The following is a 26,691-nucleotide window of genomic DNA, read 5'->3' as shown; positions in this document are numbered from 1 at the left end:
CAGGCCAGATTCTGCTACCCTTAGTCACCCAGTGGAGCTTTGTGCTTCACAGATAAGTCTCACTGCTGTCACTGGAGTGAAAATTAATCACCTCTTATAGGGCAGGCCTAAGAAACAAGAAGACAAAACTTCAAATGCTTGCACTTTTAAAAATGGGGATTCATAGCATTTAGCTTCAGATTCTATGCTCACATCGATTTTTCAAGTTTTTCTTACAAATGTGAAAGCATTTATGGTTTAAATCCACTATTTTAAATCCACTAGCTTTGTTCTTTTCTGATTATCAGTCCACATTATATTAGTGTTCATATTTTCGGTTTTCAAACCCTTCCACTTTGTCTCACAGAATTGAGTTTTCTGTCATGATGTAATTAAAATTTCAAAAGAAGGCAAGAAACAGGTAAATCAACTTAGAATGACTCCACATCAGCTATCGTTATGTTTTATTTAAATAGCTTCAGACTTGAAGATACATGTAGCATTGGTTATGTGGGCTAATTTACATAGATGTGCATAGTAAAATGTCCTTTAAATGTCTTTTACTCCATTTAAATTTGTGAGTTCCCTTAGTGATCTTCTGTGACACCATGCTACCATGGCTAGATCAAATTTCTCTAATAATGGAATTATTTCTTCTCCCCTTGAAATTATTCAGCATTGCACCACTCCTCCAACTGGAAGAGGATGAAACTCAGCTATTCAAATTCCTTCTATATCCTCTGATTTGCAAAACATAGTTTAGCGCATAGAGAATTTTTTTTCTGTCCTTCATAGTCCTTCTAGATTTTTACCCAGCCAAACAGTCTTCACAAAGCATATTATTCAACTGGAAAGGAATGTTCTGGGTTACCTGCAGCTGTTTCTGCCAGATTCTATCTGTAGCTTCACTGTATTGCCACCCACTAATGACCATTTCCTACTTGGAATATTATTTTCTATTCTAAAACATCTGGTGATTTGTTTGGGATGTTTTTCTTTGTAGGAATGTCTTGTTGTTTGGTTGTTGTTCTTGTTTTTTTGTTACTTTTTTTCATAGTGGTGGGTTGTGGTTTTGTTGGTTTGTTGGTTGGTTTTTGTGTGTTTTTGGTTGGTTGGTTGGGTTTTTTTTTTTTAGTGAGTAGAATCTTGACTTATTATTACTCATTTATGCCTTTACCTTGAAAAGATAGCAGGATTTTCCTGTATGAGTACATACACGTGAATATCTGCACAGGCTGTTGAATAAGGGTGGTACAGAGTGTGGGTACCAATAAGATGACCACAGCGCCTGTGTGTGATAGGTGGTTGGTGTGTACTAATGCTTCAAAGGCCACATTACTGCAGGTTTCTAATTCTCCTTGAAGCTCCAGGGGTGTGGACTGTTACCAGTGCAGCTGCATAGGCTGTGGCCTGGGGCCTGCTGCTGCTCTTTGTCTGCCAGGGACGTGGCAGGACCGTGACCGGCCCCTACCAGGGCTGCATGGGACGACAACATGGAGACTGACAAAAAACTCTGATTCAGAACATCTGCAACCATGCTGGCTCCCCATCCTACTGGCCTGATCTCATCTGCTTTGTGGTGGAGATGTAAAACTGCTGTGCAGCTTCTGCTCTCTGGGTCTTGGGATCAGAGTCTCATCTGCACCACCTACGGACCTCAGCAAGCAAAAGAACTTTCTCCTCCCAGTCTCTTGAAAGTATATGTGTGCTATCATATGAAAGACACCCTCGTTCTATCAAGATCCCATTGCTCTGAAGTAAAAACATCACAGTGCATGAATACATGTTCATCTGAGCATGGATACACAGGACCTACACCTGTAGCCATGTGCATCAGTTTCTGGTTCATGGGAACCACAAGCCTGGTACTCTGTACCGCATTGCCAAGGATGCACGGCTCCCTCCATGAACACACACACACAGGCCTTGCAAAGGGCCTCCCAAGAGCTGGCACTGCAGTGATTCAGGGTATGATTTCAGTATGATGTCATGATGTGAAATGCTTTGGAAAAGGCTTTGATTTTGCATCTTTTCTGCAGTAACAACTGTGAGGAGCGTGGGAGAGTCTGTAGGGAGTCTTATCTCGTTGGATGTGGGTTTAATTCTGTCATCACACTCAGCAATAGAATTTAACATCTATTCATAGCTACACTAGTAACAGTGTAATTAACTAATTAGTAGGCACTAATTATTAAAAAGACAGTATTGCAACTTCACTAAACTAAATAGCCTGTGTACTTCTAACTGAGAGAGTTATGAGTCCATCCTTTTTCTCCTTAGGAAATAAACTCCTGAGAAATAAAACCAAGCCCAGCAATTCAAAGCAAATTTATACTTCACTATGACTAAACCAGGAGGAATAAGAGACTCTGACAACTGCATACAGGTCAGATTTATGGCCTCATGCAAGGAGGAGAGTGTGTAGCCATGTGTTTGTGGCACCCAGCAGGAGTCAAGATCCCTGCTGGCACCAAGGGCCTGCTGCTCTGCCCTCCCCACTCTGGCACCTTGGCTTTTTGTTTTAGAATGAAGCAGAAGTCACTGACCCTGTCCTTCACACTGGGTGCTGTTGGGCTCCCTTTACACCAGTGCAAGGAGATCAAGCCCTGCTCAGCTCTGCTTGGCAGGTGTTCAAGCCTTCTTCACCTGCTTGCTCCACATGTCAAACCAGAGATGTTGCCAGGGTCTAGAGAGGCAAACCCCCAACTCTTTAAAAATATAGTTGTGTTACTGCCAGTTTGGGAGGTCTAGGTTTCCCCAGGGACCTCTTTCTCCTCCCAAATGCTGATACTGTGCCCACTCTCGGGAAAGTTCGGCAAGGGTGAGGCTTGTTACGGGCAAGAAATGGGAGTCCAGCTGTGCTTTACGGACAGCTTTTGCAGGAGCAAACAAATGGCATCTATTTAAAAACTGTTACAGATCAAAGATTTTTTTTTCCCCAGATTGTCTATTTGTTCCTAGTTATGGTTTTGTTCTGTTTTCAGTGAGCATATAATTACCATGAATTATATAGCAGAACAGGGTGTGTATAAGGCACGCCTTGGACAAGTTGGTTCTCAGTGGCTTGAGCAATGGCTTGAGAGGTGCTGTTTCCCAAGCACAGCTCCCAAACCCACGGTCCGGGAGGCCTCTGTGGAAAACTGTCTCAGTTTAGAACTTTAAAAAGTGACATATCATACCTCCTGCAACATTGACAGCGCACTCCACAGCTCTTGAATTAACCCACCATAGCCCCTCCTTATAGCAAACACAGAAACACTGAAGCTCACAAATGAGAATGACATTAATGCAGATAGAGATATCTGCTGTCAACCATTTTCAGGAGGCATCTAATAAATCCTTCTTTTCATGTTTGGGCAGGGAAAACACCCATCTTGCAGATTTTGAGCCATCACTGTATTTCAGTTTCGCCCTTAGATTGTTCTGTTACATAAGTCTTTCGTGAAGGCATCCTGAAGGCTTCAACATGCAAGGTGATTTTAAAATGATGATGCTATGAAAACTAAAGCAAAGAGCAAATCATTGACTGAAATGCTGAGTAGCAGAGCACGCTGGTAGAGTGGAAATCAATGCTGTTGCTCAAGCCAAAATAAGAAGTAACTGATTATTGTTTTAGGCACAGGACTAAAATATATACAGAATATATGCTGATACTTAGTGTTTCTGTTTACTTATTTCTGCATAGACCTGCTCAAATTTCCCAGTTAGGCTGATACAGCAATGATTTAGAAATCTGTCTGAGAACTTGTTACGGTTACTATTTGTGCTCCTTGCTGACAAAGCAAAACACAGTAAATCCAGCCTGCTACCCACGCCGCTATTATCTCAGGTGGTAGATGGGGGCAGGACATGAAGAAAGCTCAGGGCTGTACACATAGGATTTCCAAACTGATTTCAACTACACTATCTTTCACTACCGGAGTTAAAGTTTTCAGATTGAAGACCTTAAGTCAGTTTTTGTGCTCTGAACAACCTATTTACCTGCTCAAATGGCAACCACATGTTACTGCTCAATGAATTGTGAGACAAAGTCTTGCTTCCCTTTTTGTTCAAGCCAAATTGCAAGATGTATACACAGGCCTGGAAACGGGAAACATGTTCAGCTGAACTATGAAGCTCCTGCCATGAGATACCATCAGGCCAAAACTCCCAGTGATGTTTAGAAGAGACCAAGATATTTTTGTGTTCTTGTGCAAGGTGCTCCTGGGTTATATGATACAAGCAGCCAAGTGGTGCTAGTGGCCTGTACTTTGCAAGGGAAAGTGATAATGAACAATGATAAATAAAACTTTCATATGCCAAAGTCCATGCCACGTAGTGAATAACTGGGATTACAGGAAACTTCCCCTACAGGCAAATTTTTCTGAAATTGTCCACTATGGGTACTTGTCCATGCAGCTTCTGAACGGTCTTTCAAACTCAAAGTGAACCACTCAGACATTGACAGCAGCTCATTCACCCAGCAAACCAACTTGAGATCCATGGAAAGTTTGGTCTGAAGTTGAGTAGAAACCGAAAGAATTTAAGCTTTCAGCTTAGGAGGCACTTCCTGCCTTGCCTTGGCCAGGCAGTGATGTGAGCAGCCATTGCATTAGAAAGACAGGATTTGCCATAAAAACTTCTGTGCTGCCTTTTCCCCGTAATCCCTAAGGTGGGAGGCCACAAGAGTAATCAAAATCTTTTCCCTAAAGCCTGTAGACCCTGAATCCAGATATGTACTAATACACATGAATATCCACCACTATCTAATTCAGTGTTCAGTCTTTAGGATAATTATCTATATTTCTCTAGAATATTCAATTAAGTGGTCTGGCCTTCCTGTATGTTTTCTAACTGAACTGCTACTTATAGTGTTTCTTTTAACCTGTGGTTCTTGCTCTTTCAAATGAATCTGAACTTTAATCTGTGTTACTTTCACCAGGGCAACCTGAACCATATACAGTTACCCCACATGTTTTATAAATTGATTTTTGGGTAGCAAATACTATGATGAATGTACCATGATACACTCCCCCCTCCACCCCACCCCCGCTTTTTATTTACTAATAAAATCTTGTGAAATCTTTTCTGGGAGGACTGACATTTTCCATGCTGGGCTTAGTTCAAAGGTGTGCATGTAAAAGAAATATATATATATATAAAATTTATTTTTGTTAGATGACATAAAGATAAAAGATTTTTTTTTAATTTAATAAAACATCAGTGTTGTCAGTTCTTTTAATTTGATTAAGAATTTCAAGGATTTGATGTTTTCCATAATGCCTGAGCTCCTGTACACCCATAATTATGCAGAAGTAAAACCCTTCCTGATTTCTAAATAAGAAAGTATCCAGCACTCCTATTTGCAAAGAAAATAGGAAAATTTAGAGTGACCATATGCTAAAGAATCATAAATCAGGAACACAAAGATAACAAGAATCCAATATTTGTTGTTTTGCAAAAATGTCACTATTTTTAAGCACAGCTGTTTGAGGCGTGGTGTTAGCAAACATGAAAGCTTGCTCCGTTCTTCTTCATGTAAGCATCAGAAATGTTTGAATTCTGTCACTGGAAACAGATTATGCAAGTGTCCCAACACATAGCATGTAGTTTTGAAGCATGAAGAAACAGGTTTTGAATCACCAGGGAAATGGTACTGAAATATCTCTGGGTAACAACCGGCAGGAAAACATTTCATCATGTTCCGTAACTGGTAGGTCCAGCTGGCTGTGGCACGTGCAGTAGTGCTCCTCAGAAAACACATTTTCCACGTTAATTTACGCAATACATGTGACATGCCTTGACAGCCGTATCATCAAGGCGGTGTCTATCCAACGCAGAAGGAAGACTGTGTGCCACAAACAACATAAGACTTCACCCATGTATTTCCCGGGCTGCAGCAACCAGCAGTTTAGGAACATTCTGGTCTTGCCATTGCATTCAGGACACAGGTTTCATAATCATCAGGGGAGATACCCAAAAATGTATGTGGGTATAACTCGGTGCTGGTAACGTTGAGTGGTGCTGAATCCACATAAGGCATAACAACAGCTCTCAAAAATTTGGATTATAATGAAAATAAAGAGTAATTCCACATCCACGTGAGCTGGCTGGCGGTCTGCCAACAGTTTTCACACACTGCTTTGTGTCTCACCCACACAACAGACACCCAGTTTGGCTTTTCTCCTACTCTGGGGACAGATCCTCATCCTCAGGGAGATGGGGATCTGGCTGCTCCGGGTACTCGTGTCAGCATATGCCACACACAAAGCATAGGTGGCCCTTCCAGTCTGTCCCTGTGCCCCACGTGCTCATCATGCTTATCACAGGTCCCAGGTGGGTGGCCTGGGATGAGTGTGTTCTAGCACTACAGGAGGATGGTGGAAGCGCTCGTGTCCAGGCACAGAAACCATAGCATGCCAGAAAGGCATTCCCATGCTCATGGCTGGATGTGGCCAAAGTTTCCTGCAGGCATCTGGTGTTCCATAAAGAGCAGGGGTTTAAAGATGTTCTACGAATGGGTTAAAAAAGCAACATTTAAACTCTCTTGGGCCCTTACAGTGCTGGCTAACATCCCATGTTCCAGGGGCCTGAGGTCAGCCTGGCTCTAATGATTTGCTAGAGGTGGACAGCAACTCCCCTGGCTGTGGGCAGGCTCTTTTGCTGTGGGAACAAGGTCTCTCTGCAGTGGGAGGAGTGGTTCTCCAGCTGCTCCACCTCAGCCTTGCAGCTGGTTATGGAGCCAGTCCTGGCTGGCAGTCCCACCTCTCTGCTCCAGCTGGGGAGCGGCTCCGTAGTCTCATTCTTGGTTGGCTTCATGGCAGCCCTTGCACAACCCCTGGAACTACTGCCAGGCATCTCTGCTATGTGAACACCCCCAGAGCTCTTATGTACTCAGCTTGAAATTAACTTCAAAGATGCGTTGCTTCAGGTCTTCAAAAGAAAGTTGCTGCTGCCCCCGAGGGGAAGCATTCCGGCTTCCCTCCGCCCCAGCCTTCCCTGCTCTGCTGCTCTGCTCGCCTGGCGCTCCTCTGATGTGCGGCTGCCCTTTTGGCCTCGCCTCGCCAGTGTGAGGCAGGGACTAACGTGTTCCTCCTTCCCCAGTCATCTCCACCACAGCAGGGGCTTCAGCAGAGAGGCCAGGAGCATTGGCAAGCTCTCGGGGCCCAGAAGCCCTGCAGAAGGACACCCCGCTATTGCTGCTGGCTTCTGCCCCGCTCCTGCCCTGGGGTCTGGAGGACGCGGCATTTGGGGAAGCCAAGCTGCCAGCTGTGTTTGCAACACAGAACAAATGTTGAAGCTGAAAGGCATGGGCAGAACTAAGCTGTTTTCTGAGAAAAGCAAATTTTTACCTTTTTTATCACAGTCTCCTAACAGTTACATTTGCACCCCACCCCACGCCCCTGGAATTCCAGTTCAGTGGAGGCAAGTAAGAGAAGAAAACCACAGCTTTTAAAAACAAACAAACAAACAAACAAAAACCCAAACCACAAACAAACAAACACAAAAAACCCCACACAACCAACCTATTTCTAGCTTACCAGCCAGAGAGCAAAGTCTGAACATATGAACCATAGCCAAAGCCAAATGTAAAGTGGTGCCATGGGTGCATACGCCAGCCAGGTACTGCCAGCGTTATGTGAGCCCCCTGCCCTGCAGACCGTCCCCAGCACGTCCTCTTGAGAAAGCCAGCCTAGGGTATAAGCAGTTGTGCTCAAAACTCAGTGAATACATAGAAGCACAAGCATAAGGGGAAAAAAAATGAAAATTTTCCAAAAGATGTGACTCCCTTATTTTACCATGGAAGGATAGGGTTGGGAGCATGCTCCTCTACTTCTGCCTGTCAGCTTCAAATTCTCTGGTTTGTAGGCAGACAGGCAATGTCAGTGATCCTTGCAGTGGAAACCTGCTTGAAAGTGAGCTCTGACAGTCTCAGATCTGCTTTCCCTGGACGCCTTTCTGGGCTCACCTCTTCAAAGCGCAGGAGGGAAGCACCATCTGCCTGCTGGATCAGAGGAAGAGTAAATGAGATTTAATTAAGATGATTTTGCCCTCCAGTCAGGTTGTTTAAAAATTAATTTTAGTTCTCCTGCCCCTTCAATTAAACTCGTAAGCTAGAGGGAGCAATGCACCCTGAAATATTGATTCTGCCTCTCAGATGGCAGTGACCTACATTTGCAGATGCTCAGCCCACGAGTGGACGCCCAGGATTGCCACTGTCTTGCCACACTGCACATGGGACAAATGACCAAGGTGCTGGTTTGGATTAGAGGCAGAGCTTGACATGAATCCTTTAATTTTTTTTTTAAATGCATCATGATTCATTATCTCAGGCAGGATCCCATATCAGGTGCATGAAGAAAGCTTTGTGAAAGACAAGCTGAGGTTGTTTGATCAAAGCTATGCCCTGGGCAATGCGAGAGACAGCGCTTCCCAGCCTACTGCAGCTGGTTTCTGTAAAGGCAGACAGCACGGGTTCAGGTGCTGGGATTGACTGGAAGGAAACTTAACATGTTTCTTTTTTTTTTTCCCCAATATTTTCCCCCCTCAGCGTATCAGTCATGTCAGTCCTGCCCAACAAGGAATAACTAAAAGCCAAATTCAATTCGGCTTTCATCTACACCTGCAAAGCTTATATCATCTTCACTGAAGGCTTCGTAAGTGCAGCAGACAAGTATTTGGCTAGTAAAACATCAGCCTGGCAGAGATAAAGTCACGAAACTCTTGGGAAATGCTGTGGTTAGTGAACTGTGCCCATAGCAGCGCTGAACAGGATGCAGATCTGCTCCAATTAAGTAAAGCAGCATGCAAACAATGAGGAAAAGAATCTGGGAAGGAATTTAGGATCTGTGAGCAATTTTGACTTCAACTCTCACCAATTATATATTCCACAGCGTATTGCATAGTCAGTTACTCCCAGAGTTGCTGAGCACCTTAAAATCATATTCATACGAAACAAACCCTTAAGTACTTTTATAAGGTTAAGGGTCATGAAAGCAGTTGTTATTTTATGTGTCGTACCCGAAAGTAATGGCCATTTCTTAGCCCACTAGTACCAAAAGTAGTTGCATATGTCATCACGAGAACACACTCACTATCAAGAATGTTTAGAGAGGATGCTTGCCAATGAAACTACTCCAGCTATCCTGCAAAGGGAGCCAGCCTGGCTCAGGAGCAAACCTTGGCAAGGCCACGCTGATATGAGTCTGCAAACTCAGCAGTGACGTGGATTCTTGCAAGTTCCTCTCTAATAATCTAATGAGCATCATTAAGGACACCTTTTAAGAACAGCTGGAGATACCTGGTGACTTTAAACGGACCAAACATTTGGCTTTAGTTTCCCTGACATACCCTGTGTTTAACCAGGAATAAATTTGGCTCCACTACTCAACACGGTGTTCAACTCGGTGTCACCCTTCTTTCCCGCCAGAAGCCCACTGGATTGGAGTTTTAGCAGCACTTTCCAAACAGGATTCTTGAGGCTTAGAGTTACGGGTGGACCAGGAAATCTGACCATGTATGACTGCAAACAATCTTCTGTATTTTTGCCTGAATCTGGTGCATAGCCAGCTGCAGGGGAAACTGATTGAGGTAAATGGAGCAAGACACAGGTGGTGAAGAGCTCTTCCAGCTCTTAAGAATTCCTGCATGCTGATGAACCTGGGGGTCCTGGTGGACAATAAGCTCAATAGGAGTGAACACTCTGCTGCTGCGGCAAAAAAGGCCAAGGGGATACTGGGCTGCATTAGCAAGGGCATCACCAGCAGAGACAAAGAAGTCATTATGCTGCTCTACTCAGTGCTCACCAGGCCACACCCGGAACACAGTGCTCAGTTTTGGTCCCTGCTATACAAAATATACGTGGACAGGGTGGAGAATGTCCAGAGAAGGGCCACAAAGATGATCAAAGGAATGGGAAGCTGCAACATGAGGAAAGGCTGAGAAGACTGGGCTTGTTAAGCCTTGAGTAAAGAAGGCTTAGGGAAGACCTCATAACTTTGTTCCAGTATTTAAAGAGTGGCTACAAAGAAGATGGAGACTCCCTTTTTACAAGGAGTCACATGGAAAAGATGAGGGGCAACGGGCACAAATTATTCCTGGGATCATTCCAGTTGGACACAAGAAGGAAATTTTTCACAATGAGAACAATCTGCCATTGGAATAATCTCTCCAGAGAAGTGGTGGATTCCCCAACATTGGACAGTTTTAAGATTCAGATGGATGGGTTGCTGGGCCATCTTGTCTGGAACGTGCTTGTGCTAAGAAAGGGTGGATCCCTTCCAACCTGGTATGCTATGATTCTATTATTTGTAGTGAAACTCTAAGACCATAAGGTCTCCACAGCACACGGCAGAGCTGTGTTCTTGCCCCCACCCAAGCCCGCTGTGGATGAGGACTCAGCTTTAAGTGCGAGAAAGCAAATAGTTTCTGTTCACACACACCTAATTCTTCAGGAGACTGTGGTCATGCCTCTTCTGCCTCCACCCACAAGAAACCAAAAAAACATTTGAAAAGACCATGACAGTCAGATGGGATTAGAGCACAAACCCAGATTATGGCCACTTTAAGACCTATTTGGGCATGGATGCAGACAGTAGAGGTCTTCTGCCCATGTTCTAGGCTGGCATGGCAGAAGCCCAGCCTAATCTGGAGGCAGCCCACTCCTGTGCCCAGCCCAGCGCTGGGTAGAGCAGGGCAGTTCCTGCCTTTTTGAGGTGGGCAGGGCTGGCTAAACGTGCTTTCGAGGGTGCTGGGGCAGGGCAGTTTGGGTCTGTCTCTTACTTGCTCACCCATGAACTCAGCAAAAGACCTGGAGACATTTCTCCTTTGTGGCTCCAGGTCTTTAGTCCTTTCCTCCCAGACTCACAAGTAGCTTTTCCTCAGCAGTGATATCCAGCATGCTGGTTGAGTTGTCCATGAAAGTACGGGGTGCTGCGGCCCTGTTGACTCCAGCAGCACTGGAGTTCCCACTTTCATAATTACCCCTTGGCCAGGAGGGGCTGTTTTGGCACCAACTAACACAAGCCATAGATGCCATTGAACAACGCCCTGTGCCCAACAGGCACTTTCTGCTGGAGCACCCCAGCACCCAGCAGAAGCAAAACCTGTCCTGGTTTCATTCGAGCCTGAATTTGTCGACTTCCAACTCCTGCATCTCATTTATGCCTTTCACAGCAGCCTCAGACTCTAAATTAGCAAAGTAAACACACATCTTCAAGCATGGCTTTAACAAAACAAACCAAAACACTTTGAACATGGCCTTACGGTTCACAGCAGGCTAGGCAGGTATTTGATGATACACCCCTGAACTATGTCCTAGGTAAGAGCATGCTTTGGCCCATCTGATCTGGTTTGTCTTCAACATGCCCCTGGCAGCTCCAGCCTCCACTGGAAAATTTGACAGGCGGGACAGGAGTTAAAGCCAGCAGACCGAGAAGATTATTTTTCAGGAAATAATCCTTGGTTGGAGGGGGAAGGGTTTGGGAAGGTTGGAGCCTATGCTGGTGCAGTAAAATTAGGTTTCCCAGAGGCACTCCATGGGGTGGAGGAGCAGGTGCTTTGGTGGTGTCCCATGGGAGCCGGGCACAGCCCTCACCAGCACAGCCTCATCCTCACCAGCACAGCTCCATCCTCACCAGCACAGCCCCATCCTCATCAGCTCAGCCCCATCCTCACCAGCTCAGCTCCATCCTCACCAGCACAGCCCCATCCTCAACAGCACAGCTCCATCCTCACCAGCACAGCCCCATCCTCACCAGCACAGCTCCATCCTCACCAGCACAGCCCCATCCTCACCAGCACAGCCCCATCCTCACCAGCTCAGCCCCATCCTCACCAGCACAGCCCCATCCTCACCAGCTCAGCTCCATCCTCACCAGCACAGCCCCATCCTCACCAGCTCAGCTCCATCCTCACCAGCACAGCCCCATCCTCACCAGCACAGCTCCATCCTCACCAGCACAGCCCCATCCTCACCAGCTCAGCTCCATCCTCACCAGCACAGCCCCATCCTCATCAACTCAGCTCCATCCTCACCAGCACAGCTCCATCCTCACCAGCTCAGCCCCATCCTCACCAGCACAGCCCCATCCTCACCAGCTCAGCTCCATCCTCACCAGCTCAGCTCCATCCTCACCAGCTCAGCCCCATCCTCACCAGCACAGCTCCATCCTCATCAGCTCAGCTCCATCCTCACCAGCTCAGCTCCATCCTCACCAGCTCAGCTTCATCCTCACCAGCACAGCTCCATCCTCACTAGCTCAGCTCCATCCTCACCAGCACAGCCCCATCCTCACCAGCACAGCTCCATCCTCACCAGCTCAGCTCCATCCTCACCAGCACAGCTCCATCCTCACCAGCACAGCTCCATCCTCACCAGCTCAGCTCCATCCTCACCAGCACAGCTCCATCCTCACAGGGCAGCCCAGTCTCAGCCAGGGTGAGCAGGTCACGGGAGACTGACAACGATCAGATTGACTAAGGGAACGTCTAGCAGAATAATTTTTTAGAAAGACGTTTTTTAATATCTTCAAAACTGATGATGCGACCAGGGTTTTTTTCCTGGTTGTTAATTAAAACCTCTCTCAGACAGAAGCAGTTTTCAGCCCATGACTTGAAAGAGGAATTGAACCTCCCTTCAGAAGTCCCTGAAAGTCCTTACAAAGGAAGGGCAGTTGTTCTCCCAGGCTGGAGTACCTTGCCTCAGCTTTCATCTTGGCATGAAATGCATTAATCTCTCTTCTTTTTCACCTATAATAATGTAAGCAAGAAGTGCCTAATAAACAGTCCTCATCCTCTGATGCTCAGCAATGAGCCATATGGCACACACATCAGGGAAGATTAGTGATTAGACAGGGGTTGATTTCTCAGTAATATGATTACAGTACAAAAACAGGTTAGCAAGAGACTGCAGCAGCTCCTCCTTGTATGCTCATTTTGCACTAGCAAGGAATGGCAATTTTCCTAATTTTGCTTCTGTGGCTACCACTTCATACTGGATATAAAGGAATTTCTGGTTGAACAGCAAAGCTCAGACAAGACGTCATTATTTAAGAACTGATTATATTTATGAGTTGCATAGAAATACTCCAAAGGACATTATGAAAGGCAATTGTGTGCTTCTGATGGCCACTTGCTAGGATTAAAAGAAGATTATTTATTTTTCACAAGTATGAGCTGTATAACTTTTAAACCACTCTGGCATTGCAGGTATAAACTGATCCTGGGAAGTGTTTGCTCATTTTAGTTGTGTGGATACTATTTCTTAAGAATTTCCCTAAAGGTGTTTGCTGACTGCCATCTCAGCACCGCAGCCATCCCGCTGGGGACAGAGAACAGGTAAAAAGCGTGGGAAGGAACCCTTGGTGCAACCCGTATCATAAAGACAGAGATCTCCAAACACACCAGCACAGGAAACACCAACTGCTAGAGAAGTCTCTCATAAACTTCATGTGTTTATAGTATAGTGTGCTGTAATTCAGGAGAAAAAGCATTTTTAACTGATATACAGAGGACAAGAGTATTAGAATTACCGAGTGCATTTTTTTTTGTGTTTTAAATATTGAATAGGTTGTATTTGCTTCAATATCTTGCTTATCAGTTATGGTGAGAATAATTTCTACTTCCCAAAGACCCAAATCTTTATGAAAAGCATTATGAATCTGATCTATTTGAAATGCAGCTCTAAAACACGACAAATAGAAACTCTCTCTCAAAGACATTTCAATCTAAATAACTTTTATGACAATTTTCATGCTAAAATTGGTCCATATATGAACACGTTGTTCTTGTTGTTTATGTTATCCTACAAATGCTGTGTCAGGACCAGCTTGTCTCTGTATGTTTGGTGACAATAGAAGAAAAGTAATGTGCCATTGCATAATTATGTTATGTCCGAGACAGGTTTAATTATCCCTTTTTCCCAACACCTGGATCATCCCATGGGCTCTCTTGGACTGGTGTTTCCCAGACCTCATCCCAGTCTGGTTTCTCCCTGGGGGCTCAGCGCCAGGACCCATCTGGCTCCTCAGCATCAGCCACCCGCCACAATCGCTTTCTTTCTTTTTTTAATGACCAATAGTTCACACACATCAAACTTGCACTGGGTGGGTGCAGCACTTTTAATACATCTCTGTTACCCTCTTGTATATGGTCTTATTTACATGAGGCTAAAGAAGTTAATCGAAAACAAAACAAACAACAAGCAAACAAAAAAAATCCCAACAAAGCAGATGCTGCAAAATGAGCCATGATCAGAAATACGGCCATAACGAGACAGTGTAATGTATTCTTCCAGATATTCCCCACTTACCAGGAATTTTCAGCTGTGGGAAGCCTTTGAACACCTCTACTCTGAATATTTCCCTGAGTTCCGTTTTTCCTGTGACAGGCGCCCTGCTGTCCTGTCTCCTCTGGGAACACTTCACCCCTGGGCACGGGCACAGGGCTCCAGCGCTTCAGAGTGGACACACGGCACCAGCCCTCCGGTGGCCTGATGAGAAGGCAGGAACACCCTCCAAAGAGCAGACACCAAAGCACGTCTTACCAAAAAATGTGAAACTCCAGTGCAGTCTCACAGCTCTCGCCTCACCTGCCACACTGCAATATAGCCTGTCTCCTCCTGGGCTGATGCATGAGCCCCAGTGTGATCCTGCAGCACCCCAGAAACCCCCAAAAATGCATTTCTTGTGGCTTGTACCCTGACTCTGCTCTCTGTCAGTGCTTTTCCTCTGAGTGGGTGCAGCAGGTGGAAGTGAGGCACAGGGGACAGACCTTCAGTCACTCAAGAGGATCTAGTTCTCAAGGGACCATCATCGCCAAGGGCTCCTCAGCTGCATAACCCAGGTCCTGTGCCGCCACACGGTATCTCACCACCCCAGCCACGCTGGGACGTGTGTGCTAAGGAGTCAACTGGTGTCCTTAGAGTCCCCACACTCCTGGGAGTCTGCAGGGCTAGAGACTGTATTTGTGGATCTTAATCCCTAAGGAAAAAAATAAATCTCTGCTATTCTAGGCCAACATGGGCACTTGGTTATGACATTTGTGACACGGATGCTTTATGCATAACTATCCTACAAAGACCATAATGACAACCTTGGAGGAATGCTGGTGAGGCCTCCTGATGTTGACACTGTCCCCTGGCCTATGCTGCAGAAGTCTCTGCAGAACTCCCCAGCAAGTGGTGGCAGCTCTTGTCATCTTCTTGTCATGAATGAGGTCCACGCAGAAGCAGATGTGCACAGGACATGAGAAACCTCACAGCTATGACACCAGCCTGAACTAGGAATGAAACCCGTTTTAACTTGCAAACATGCAACATCCACCCCAAGCTTTTCAACCCCACCACAGACACGAGGGACGGGAAGGGGTTCCCAGGCAGGTCCTGACTGCTTCATGAACGATTCATAAGGAACACTGTAAACTCAAAGTAAATGCAACATGGTTTATTTGAGGTTGAAATAAATTACAACTGTAAAGCATAATTTATTGCTTTATAAATTGTCTGCTCTTAAAAGGCATTAATATCAAACATAAACAAAACAAAGACACATTCAATTAGCAGTTCAGTTCTCTTAAGCTTCATGAACAGCTCAGTAGGGGGATTTCATTCTGTATGTGATTGAAATCTCTGATCACAGGCTCATGAACTTGACTTTGACATGCATTATCATTCAGACATGTTGAGGGGACTGTAGATGTGTTCATTTCCTTTAGGATATAACTTTTACTGCAATTTTTCCCAAAACATCCCATTGAATACGCGTTCATTCTTCACTCAAATACAAATCTCGCTGGTTTCAAAAAACTACTTTAAAAGGTATGTGGGGTTTTCTACCCCTGCAGAAGGAGGGCTTCCAAGTCTAAAACAGAAATGAGTCTGGTCCCAAAACTAAGTGAAAAAGAAACTCCTCCTACACTAAAATACTGAAATCCCATGCAGAAAAAATATTTCCTCCCATGCTGAGATTCTTGCAAAAAATCCCAACGTTATCTGAATGAACTGGATACTTCATATTTTTATTGTATAGCTACTTCACGTCTGATACTGTTATGAATTTTGGTCAGCACCTGTACTCCTCTAGGATGCAGGATCCTCTAGGATCCCTGCAAGCCCAGTCTGCCTCAAGTCCTGGGGGACGAGGGGCTCCTCACTGGAGGCTGGGTTCATGGAGAACATTGCTCATTTGCAGCCCTGCATCCATAGATGTGTGACACGAGCTGGATCCTGCTAGCTCCAGCAGAAGGAAGGCCAAAAAGCCACTTTCTCAGTAGCCAGGGGAGTCACAGCTCCTGAAGGCCAGAGAGGAATGAACGTGGATGAGCAGCTCTCACTACACCAAGAAAAAGGGTTCCCCCAAGGTATGGGCCCTGCTCTGCCCCTCTCGCACTGAGCAGAGAGCGTGCAGCTCTGCTCTGCCTCCCACCTTAGTCCGAAGCAGCACAAAGTGAGCTGGCTTATGCCCTGTGTTACACCAGAGGTGCAACTCTCCAGGAAGAGACCCCCAATTCAACCGGACCTTGGAACAAGTTAGAAAGTTTGCAGATAAAATCTCCAGGGAAGTTTCTCTTCCAGCCACAAAACTAACTTTAAAAATAATGAGCCACCAGTACAGAAAATCCTTCTACAACTGGCTCGGTGTTATTCAGAAAGTTTCTATTTAAAGTCTCTTTTCATACTGGCCTCCAATGCTCTTGTCATGTCTACACGAAAGTAAATAGCTGAGTGAGATGCTAGGATATTTTATGATGTATTACTGAATGGGAATGGTTAACTCTGTTACTGGATCCAAGAAACGTATCAAACTTCAGGGAAAGCACTATTACATTGATGTGATTTCAGTTTCGTTGATGTTTCATGAGTAATGTACGTATCAAATATTTTTTGCATAATCTCATTTAAAAAGCAGTGAACAAACTTTCTTCTTCTAAACACAGTTTCCTCAGAAGATGTGTTTCTATCGTGCCATGAGGGACGGCCACCTTTGATCTGCGTGAGGTAGTGCAGCCCATTTCAGGTGCTGCACTTGCCCATGACGGCTCCCAACAAGCCAAGTGCCATGGCAGGGCCCTGGTGGGAGGCCGAGTGCCTGCATGCCACCTGGAGCTGTGCCGAATTGGGCCAGCTGTTCAGCACTGCTCAGTGTCCTCATTCAGGGTCTTGTTTAGCTCCCAGCTCCACTGTAAAGTGCTTAACGGGGCACAGGGAACACTGGTGCCCTTTCCCCTCTCACCTCCTGCCTCACGAGAGCCTTGTGGCGAGGCGGCTGTGTCGCTGCGTTGTGCTGGCAAGACACGCTGCAGCTGGGACAAGGGCACGCACACCCTGCATGCCTGATTCATCACCAGCTCAGAGAAACATAACTCAGAAACGTGCAAAATCATCACTCATCTCATTTATGCTCACCAAGAACAGATTCTTGGCTGACTTCTTTTTTTCCTTAGCAGTTCTGATTTTTCCTTTGAAGATGAGAAAGAGGAAAGTAAGCCTTCAGGGAGAGGGACAAGCAGAGACACTCGCAAATTAAAATGCATGCACACATCATCCACCACAGCAGTGACCTCCAGTCTGCACTTTACAACACGACGTCTGACTATCTTGAACCTTAATTTCTCATCCCTTTCAAAGGTTCCCAAGAGCATTCCTTTCTGGGTCAGCGAGACATCCCACGGGACTCTACAGAGAAAACCAATGGGAGGAACAAACTGTTCTAACACGGACAAGTTACAGGGTTACATTTAAGCCACAGACTCCAGAGGAGCAGGACCAGGAGCAGACTTATCCCATTTTCAGGTGGAGGTGCCACACCAAGCAGCAAGACGAGCACACAGTGAGAAGGAAGATGGGCTGATTGGTTAGTGCAGTGGAATGGGAATTGGCGGATGGAGTTAATTCACCTTACCCTTGCTTCTTGAAGCTATGAGAAAAAGGAAACAATTTCTATTCAAGGTGCTCAAACATTACCAGCTCAGCAAATACCCCAAAATATTTTTCCTCTCTTAACAGTTCTCAGCAGCTTATGCATTGCCTCTCTCAGACTAAACACACCAGACAGACATCTAACAAATCACACTTCTAGGGAAAAAAGAACCAACAAACCTCAGGACTGCTACATCTCTGCTAAGGCTCATTTACCATCTGAAAGCTCCTGATCTTCACTCCTGAGCTGCCCATTTGCCAGCACTTGCAGTCAGAGAGAGCAGATCAGGAGCTCCATTCACATTTTTATTTCTAATTCCCTGGTTTTTGCCTCCCGCAGGGCACTCAGGCCAGCACTGTCTTTGGAGTTTCTGTTTAAAGCCCTGTCTGACTGACTGGGGACCAGGTTCCTACTGAACTGAAATGCAGATGGGACCATTAGTGAGTGCATCAGAAAGCAAAGCTGTTAACTGCTGCGTTTACTCACGGGTAGAGCAGGGTTCTGCCACTCCACCAAAATAGGGCAGGCATATTAATTAGTGGTTACAACATACTTTAACTTTTCACAGACCTTTATAAGTGCTGAGCACTTTAACTGGCAGGACAGCCATGCCTGAGAATTCAGTGTATTGTGAAAACTGACATTTTCCTCTCCTACAGTCCTTCAGTCACAAAGCATCCCATGGAACAAACAAGTGTCTATATTGTCACTTTACCAAAGGAGGAACTCGGTCAAAGATGGACACAGGTTGGATCACATGAGCAACTCAGTCAAGCAGAGACTAAGTCACGTGGTGCCAGGCCCAGTGCTCCATTCCCGCACCAGACGTTACTAAATAGGGGATATAACAATCCCCCAAAGGAACTGATGCATCATGAAGTGCGAGGAGTCTCTGAAGCTACGCATAAAGGCATAAAGTACAGCACAAGTATATTACATGTTTAGCTCTATCTCTGCTGCTCTGTCACGAGGGCAGTGAGTTGCTGGGACGGTCGTCTTCTGATCAGCCTATTATGTTATTTCCTATGAAAATGCAGGTAAAGGTGTGTATGCGACTCAGTAGTGGAACAGGGATTTGGTTTTACATGGGCTGAAAGAATGTTTCTTATACCCAAATGAGACTTTTGTATGCGTCTGCATACTCACCCAGATGCTGCCTCTGCCGCGCTCCATGCCTGAGTTTCATGCCAGGTTTGCTCTGCGTAGCAGGCACTTCATACGCACACAGAGACCTGCTACAAGAGCACATTCTGCAGGCTGAGTCTCAGGCAAAAATTCACCTACAAAACCTAAGTGTGTTGGTAGTTTTTTTGCAGTGAATTGGGCTTTCACTAGGAATTAACATAAGCTGCAATGACTAATCTTATACTCTGTGCACTTGCTTATTTTCTTTTCACAGTTCAACCACTTTCTTCCTTAATACTAAAATGCTAAAGTCTTACATAGCATTCAGAGCATTATTTTCTGCTGGCTGTGTTTCTCTATGCTATCACAATGCATGCAAAGGATAATGGCTGAATTTGTAATGCTTTTAACTAAAAAAATACTTTTTAAAACATAAAACATAAATTATCTATTCCTCTTTGTCCATTGTTTTAAGCACCGAGTCTTCTCCCAAGATTTTACACAGTTCATTCAGTCTCTGCTGCATTTTAGGAATTCCTGCAAGCTGGGATTCCAGTCTCTGTTTTTCCTCACTCAGTGACAAGCGGATGGCGGTGTCCAACTGCTCGAAACGCCAGCCGCCTTGTCCGTCAAACTGCAGCAAGTGACTGTGGTACTTCCTGCAGCAGAAATTAAAACATTAGTAACGGCTCAGGGAACAGATGGTTCGTTTTTGGACGCAAATTTGGATGCCTGCATCTCTTTTCAATGGTGTCTCTCAGGAAGTTGAGAGCTCCACAGTTTTGGATCACTGGGTAAGACTTTTTTTTTGCAGTGACTCATAACCCCAGGACACTCTTTTGGAAGGAATTCGGGTATTTCAAAGCCTGACACCAGGACCTCCCAGGTCCACCCAGCAGACAAGGCTCCCTTCTACCCCAAGAATGCTAATCCCAGTTTATTTTATTGACCTCAATTTCTGAGAGACGTTTTACCTCCTTAGCAGAAAATACATTCAGGCCAGCACGGTGCACCTGATGCTACTGATAAAACTCCAGTTTGTTCAAATTGCACCTCAGTTTGTTCCTCTGCATCTTATAAGGTTGGCTAAAGAAACCTCCAGACCAAAAACACGGTTCCGTTTGCAAGGGGCCAAACCAAAAAGGTCTGTGTAGGAGTCACAGATCTTTCAGTGAGTATCAGGGTGTGTGCACCGAAAATATTCAAAGGTGTACATGTGGAGTTTGTCAAGATCTGACAAGACATTTATCAGGAGGTGCAAGAGGAACAGCAAAGCTCCCTCAGAGCTAATGGTATGACACTGTAATTTATCACTATAAATTACAAAAGATGAAACACATCATAAAACAGTGATTATAAATCCCATTCAAGGAATGTGACAGATTAATAAACTCAACAGCATATGACATGGGACTTAAAAGGGATTCAACTCCAGGCCTATATTCACCACTTGTGCATATTATTCTCTGTGAATACAAATGCTCAACTTATCTCTCTGGTTTTCCCCCACTAAAAACCAAAAAAACTAGGATGCTAAGACAGATAATTGAGACACCCAGTGTTTTCAGTCTTTTGATTAAAAGAACAAATAGTTCCTGGTATAATCTTGAGGAGGATAAAACAGCATGTGAAGCTGGTTTTTGTTAATGCACTACAGTCCTTGTGGAAGTAAAGTAAGTTAAAGGCATTTGATGTTCATTTCTAAATACTCAGCACTTCTGTTTACTTCCCCAGAACCCCACAAATCACCAGATTTCTGATAATTTCAGTAATACTGTGCAGGTTACAAGAACAATTCCAAACCTTGTGAACAGCCCTAGTACTAGGAAACAAGAAATGTCAATAGGAAACTGAACTCAAAAGATCTTTTTCACAAGTGCTTCTGTATAACTTTCCTCTGCTTCACTACCATTATTTATAGGTGAGATGCTCTCAAATAACTGTTTTCTTGAGCAGTGGTTTTAAAATAAAGCCAAACTTTAAAAAAATTAAACACAGCATTATTTTTAAGTATAATTTAAATTATTTTAAAACCAAATGTGTATGTGACATTTTTTTCCCATCACAATACCCATTTTTTCTTAACGTTTAAGTCCTGATCCAACAAAAGCCATTTCCACTGTCACAACCTACACAGAGGAAGGAGGAATGCTCAGGAAACCATGTTTTCAGAGAAGCAGACACCGACACAATTTCTTTTCTGAGAGGCAACAGACTGGTAATGGATTTTTTGTCATCAGTTTGAAAAGAGCAAACAATCTGACAGTAGAGATCAAGGAGTTCAGAACAAACAGTCTCTGCTAATGTCAGCTTATACCTTCTTGATCTCCTTCTGCCCTTAAAGTGTTTGGTTATTTTATGTATCCAGTAACTACATTTATTTCCTTTGAGGGACTCTTCCATATTTAGTACTCCTTCACTAGAATTATGTTTATTAGAATTCCAATATTGCTTTTTTTTTTAATAGTCAAATTTTGAAAGCTTACAAAGCCTGCAGATAGAGGACACAACTAAGTTAAATTACCAGATGTTTTATTCCTATGGAAGAACAAAGAGCAGTTTAACCACTTGCCATATTTCCCATCTTCTCCCAAGCACTGGTAAACCTGTCCAGGACAGCGCATATATTTGTTATCTTTACAGAATAATCTGGTGACATCTGTTGAGGCTGTGGTGTGGTGGAGTAATTAACTGCCTCTTAGATACCTGCATGTTTCTATTAATAGTTTATAACTGAAACACATTAAAAAAAAATAAGTGGGAGGAATAAATACATGTCAAATAATGAAATAAATCAATGCTAAATGCATTTACATCACTATTATTGTAGATAAGTTATCTTAGAAAGTACAGTAGATATTGATTGAACAACTGCCCTAGTACAAAGAATAAAGGCCAGTCCACTCCCTGCCAGAAAGCTAAAAGCAAGGACCATGACAACTCCCTGAACATACTTACCAAAGAGAAGGTCTGTGTGTTATAGAAAGCAGGGATATCCCAGCAGCTTTTGCAGCTTGGAATATCTTTCCTTCAACATCAATGCTTACAGCACTCGTGCATTCATCCAGCAATGCGTATTTTGGCCTTTCAAAAGCAGATAAATAACATTACTCTTCTATGTTTTGGACAGTATTCCCATGTACAATGTTTAATTGAAAGAACGACAGAAAGGAGAAAGCTATTTTTGCCAGACAGCTGTCTCTCATGTACAGCTGGAGTTTCCATGCGTTATCCAGGTGCAGAACCAGCTTCCAGGAAAAATGGGTTTTACTTCCTGGTCCCTCTAAGTACACAGTGATCTAACTTCTATGGTTCTAGTTTGATCTAGTATTATTTTGTCCTGTCAACAAGTCATGCGGTAGCTACAGCCAACCTGGGAACTTTCTATGCAGTGCTGTGTATGGCTGGGCTGCCTTTACACGCCTGCAGCCTCCAAAACCAAAAGGTTTGGAGCTTGGTGCTCAAACTCCCACAGTCTCCGCAACAGTCCACCGGACTTCTGCAATATTAGTAGGACAGATGCAGGGAAGGTGTTTGTGCCCAGGATGCTAAAGAATGGAACATCTGGAAAATGTAATGCTCTGTTGCCAAAAGCAAAGTAAAAAGCATTTCCCAAACTAAAAGCAGAGCTTCTATGAATAATCTACAAGGCTTGTGGTCCTACGCAACCGTCTAGCAATATCGCACGGAGATTGTAGTCTACTACTGGTCGAATTATTACAGCAAACCTGCAAAACTCTTCCTGATTTTCAGATGCTACTTAAAGAACAAATCAATATGCTTACTTGTGGTAAAACATCCGAGCCATTCCCATCCTTTGTTTTTCTCCTCCTGATAAGACATCTTTCCAATCCATGATGGCATCCCAGCCTTTAAATAAAATGCAAACAAAACACATCGAGATAATGTAAGTTTATGAAGGAAATGCAACTTCACTTGCAACATCTCTGCAATTTGCAACCAAAATCGTAGAGAGCATTTCCACTGCAGAAGAGACAGCTCAGGGTTCTGGATCACATCTTCTGAAATACTCAGTGCCTTTTGAGTGGCACTCAACTGGAAAAAAGTCCCAAATATCATGTCAAGTTTGAAAGCAGAATTTAACCTCCTTGGTCATGTAGGTATTGCTAAAAAACCTTACTTGCCATCTATTTGAAAAAATATCCCTTACCTGTTTGTTTTATAGAAGAATTTGCTATTCCTTCTTGAAAAGTAGGAGCGGAAATTTTAAAACAAATTCAAAGAAAGAAAGTGTAAAAACCATCAAGAGGAGCACTAGACTCCACGCACTACTATAGGCAAGGAGTTACTGCCAGCAAACTCAACAGAAACCCATGCAGCCACGTTCTGTGTGCACGCACAAGCAGCCAACACACAGAACTGCACACAGACACGAGGATTTTCCACAAACTTCCTGCTACCTTGTATTTAGAAATGTCCCACAACTATTGTAACACTGGCTATCCTTATTTAATTTTCTACATGGCTTCTAGCTGATGTTTTTCTTCATCACTTCCAAATACATGCAATGGTAGTGTGATGCATCTTATCCACGATGTTACAGCGAACAGGTGTTTCTTGTGAGTACTCTGGAGTGATTAATGCCCATTAATGAGAAACTTCAAATACCAAATCACCCCATGGAAAATAAGTTTTCAATCAAATAATTCAGATGGATAGAGTAGTAAGATATATGAACTTTGAAAATGAAGAATGTGGATGCAGAAAACAACCTGATGTTTGTCTCAATAGATCATCTGTTCCTGAGACAGGCAGCTGGAGTGGGGCCAAGTGAGGTACAGAACGTTTTTCCAAATCAGCCCAGAAGCACTGTAACTAAAAAAATTAACAACACAACCAAACCCCCTTTTCTGCCACCGCCCAACTGAAAAGAAACATTTGCCAGAAAAGGCTACAAAGAAGGTCAAGCAAGCGGGGGGGCTGTGTCACTTCTGACACCTGCCCAAAGGTGAGAGGCGTGGGGCTTGTGAAGGTGCAGGCGGCTGGGGAGCGCTTGGCGCTACACCAGGGCTTGCTCAGTCGGAACAAAACCTCAGTGAAGCATCTAGTGAGACGTTCTGTGACTGAAAACAGGAACTGATAATGCTAGCGACTGAATTTCAACTATTTTCAATACGTAAAATTGTAAAATACAATGTCAGGATATTTTTAATGTATGTGTGTATATTCACATTTAAAACACAGGCAGGCACACAGCAGAAATACATCACCTTTACTCATCCTATTGTTTTTCCTTAGCTTCCTTCCATTCTGGTTTAAGGATCCCGGTGGGTACCTCCCGGGGGCACACACAGGGCTTTCTATGGCGGGCTCCTCGCAAAGACGGGGTTGTGTAACGATTAACTGAATCACCCCATGGATGAACTCTCGCAAAGGGAACAGATCCACAGAGGCTGCTGCTGCTGAGCAGCCTGTGTGTCAGGACCACTTCTCACTGACACCTCCAGCTTCCAAAAAGGCCAGTAAAGCACCTGGAGTGCTCCTTTTGGCAAGCAGTGCTAAGCGCAAGGGATGGGAATGGTCCTTCATGAAAGCTGTAGAATACAATGTCCAGGCTGCTGTTTATATTCTGTTATTTTTAAGCTGAGAATATAGATGAGCTCCAGGGACCTGGATCTGCACTAGGGTGTGGGTGGGTGTGCAGAGCCTGGGGAAGCTGTGCCTGCAACCATCCAGCTGCTTTTAGATCAGCTGATTCATAAAGACTTACTAAAAGACTAAAAGGGAATGAAGTTCAAGAAGTAGCATCACCTTGTCAGCAAAAACATGCTATTATTTCCTCTAAAGGTGTAAGATTTAGCCTCTGTTTACCAGGATACAATGGCCATCTGTGTGGTCACTTCAAGTTTAGATACTAACTGAATATTAAAAGTGTCTTGTCTCTTCCTCCCTAGCCCTCTGGCTTAACTTTCCTATTTGCCACCTGGAATATCTCAAACAACAGATAAGGAAGGATCTGTTTAATATTCCCTTTTAAAAATTATTTTCTGATGCTGAACAATTTCCTCTGAACACATAGCCATTGTAACTCACAATAAACTGACTCCCTACTGTGGACTAAGGCACCTACTTGTTTCTCTTTTCTTCCTGCTGACACGGCACAGGTCAGTGAAGGTCGTTAGTGTTCTGAAAATATCAGCCACGTCTGTGGCTTACGCCACCCATAGTTACATCCACTTTGCAAATGAAGAAATGAAATGGCTTGTCCGTGAACACAGCATAAATCTCTCAGCAGGTACAAACTTAATCCTGGCTTTCAGAGTCCAAATTCCTTGCCCAGCTTCTTGTTACATGTAGCCTTTTATTGCACATGGCATGATGTAGATGTGATGAACAGTGCATGTCACAAAATGCCTTTTGCAACCAGTAAAAGAGCATGAGTACTGTGCTGGGACAGAGTAACAGCAGAAGAAATATATACAGCTGTCAGCAGAAACTAGTGATACCCTCATGATGCCTGCATTTTATTTTCTTGCATGGTTTCTTTTGTAATTCCTTTTATCTCAAATTTCTGAAGGAAAAAGCAAGCTACATTTGACAACAAAAAAAGGGTTACACCTGGGGTCTGTAGCCCTGTGCATCCTTCATCCTTGCAAATCCTCACAATTACATGCAAGACAGAGCATTCAGCTGCCATAAAAAGATAGGGTTTAAAGTTCCTTTTCCAGATCTGCCTTCCAATGCACCTCTTCAGACACAGACTGGAGCATTACAGCTCCATGACAGAAGGAAGGCAGCAAACTACAGCCAGAGTCCACCCCTGGTGAGCATTTGAACATGGAGGCCTCTTGCACAGCCTATGTCCCCAGGCAGCTGTCAAAATGGAAGGGAGCCCGGGTGCTGAGCAGGATGAATATGCAAGGACAATCCTTAGCTGAGGAACAAAGAGACCATCAACTGCCTGAGCCTCAGCTCAGCATGACACTGCAGGGATTTGTGTCTCCGGATTTCAGAGCCACTGGAAAAGCCGGCAGAGTGCTCCAGAGCTCCTGCTGGTTCCAGTGACAAAAGCAAATCCAGGGCTAAAATGATCAGATGAAAAAATCTCAGAGAAGGGAAACGTGCTCTTCTCTGTGTTCACATGTGGCCTAGCACAAAGATTCCCTGGACAAGACCCAAAGATATGACAAATGTGCAAAACAATGAGGAATAATTATAATCTGGGGTGCTGAGAAACCATAAACAGGTTGAACTTGTTCAGTAATGTCATCAGCCCCAACCTGACGGGTCTGGTCATGCATTCAGCATGCTGCTACACGTACTCTCTCATGTGACGGGCTATCAGCAGCCTAAGGCTGCATCACGATTGACACTTGCTAAATATACACAGATTTTCAAGGCAGGTCAAAAAGCAACCGATTTATAGATATCTACTGCACATCTCTGCACTATTACCCATGACTTTTGGACACGTCTTTTCACCACCAATATCGAATACAACCTTCTTTGCTACCTTCATTTTGTATGATCATATTTTTCTGGTAGAGCTAGTAACTTTGCAGGTATTGATGGGGGCACCTTATTGATAATAGAAAGAAAAGCAATAAAATGGCATCCCTCTAATATCCAGCAGCTGAGAAAAGCATTGGTGTGGGCCTCAGCTGGGCAGAAATTCTGTCCCTGGCACCAAGGGGGACAATGGTCAGCAGCATCTGCACGGGGTTCTTCT

The 26,691-nt window shown here is 44.3% G+C and overlaps 1 protein-coding gene across 1 annotated transcript in view; it reads right to left on the bottom strand.

Annotated features, from left to right (window-relative positions):
- Positions 1–19,449: 19,449 nt before the first annotated feature.
- ABCD2 (ATP binding cassette subfamily D member 2) overlaps positions 19,450–26,691 on the bottom strand; it is a gene marked incomplete at its 3' end in the record, with an annotated part of 45,118 nt that continues 37,876 nt past the window's right edge. The window contains exons 8-10 of the mRNA XM_080358135.1: positions 22,787–22,871; positions 21,960–22,085; positions 19,450–19,660 (exon numbers count right to left, since the gene is read on the bottom strand). Coding sequence (XP_080214261.1) covers positions 19,450–19,660; positions 21,960–22,085; positions 22,787–22,871 — 422 coding nt within the window. The remainder of the gene's footprint in view (positions 19,661–21,959; positions 22,086–22,786; positions 22,872–26,691) is intronic.

Source organism: Nesoenas mayeri (assembly GCF_963082525.1).
Source record: "Nesoenas mayeri genome assembly, chromosome: 1".
NCBI classification, from domain to species: domain Eukaryota; kingdom Metazoa; phylum Chordata; class Aves; order Columbiformes; family Columbidae; genus Nesoenas; species Nesoenas mayeri.
This window is presented reverse-complemented; position numbering and strand designations above follow the sequence as displayed.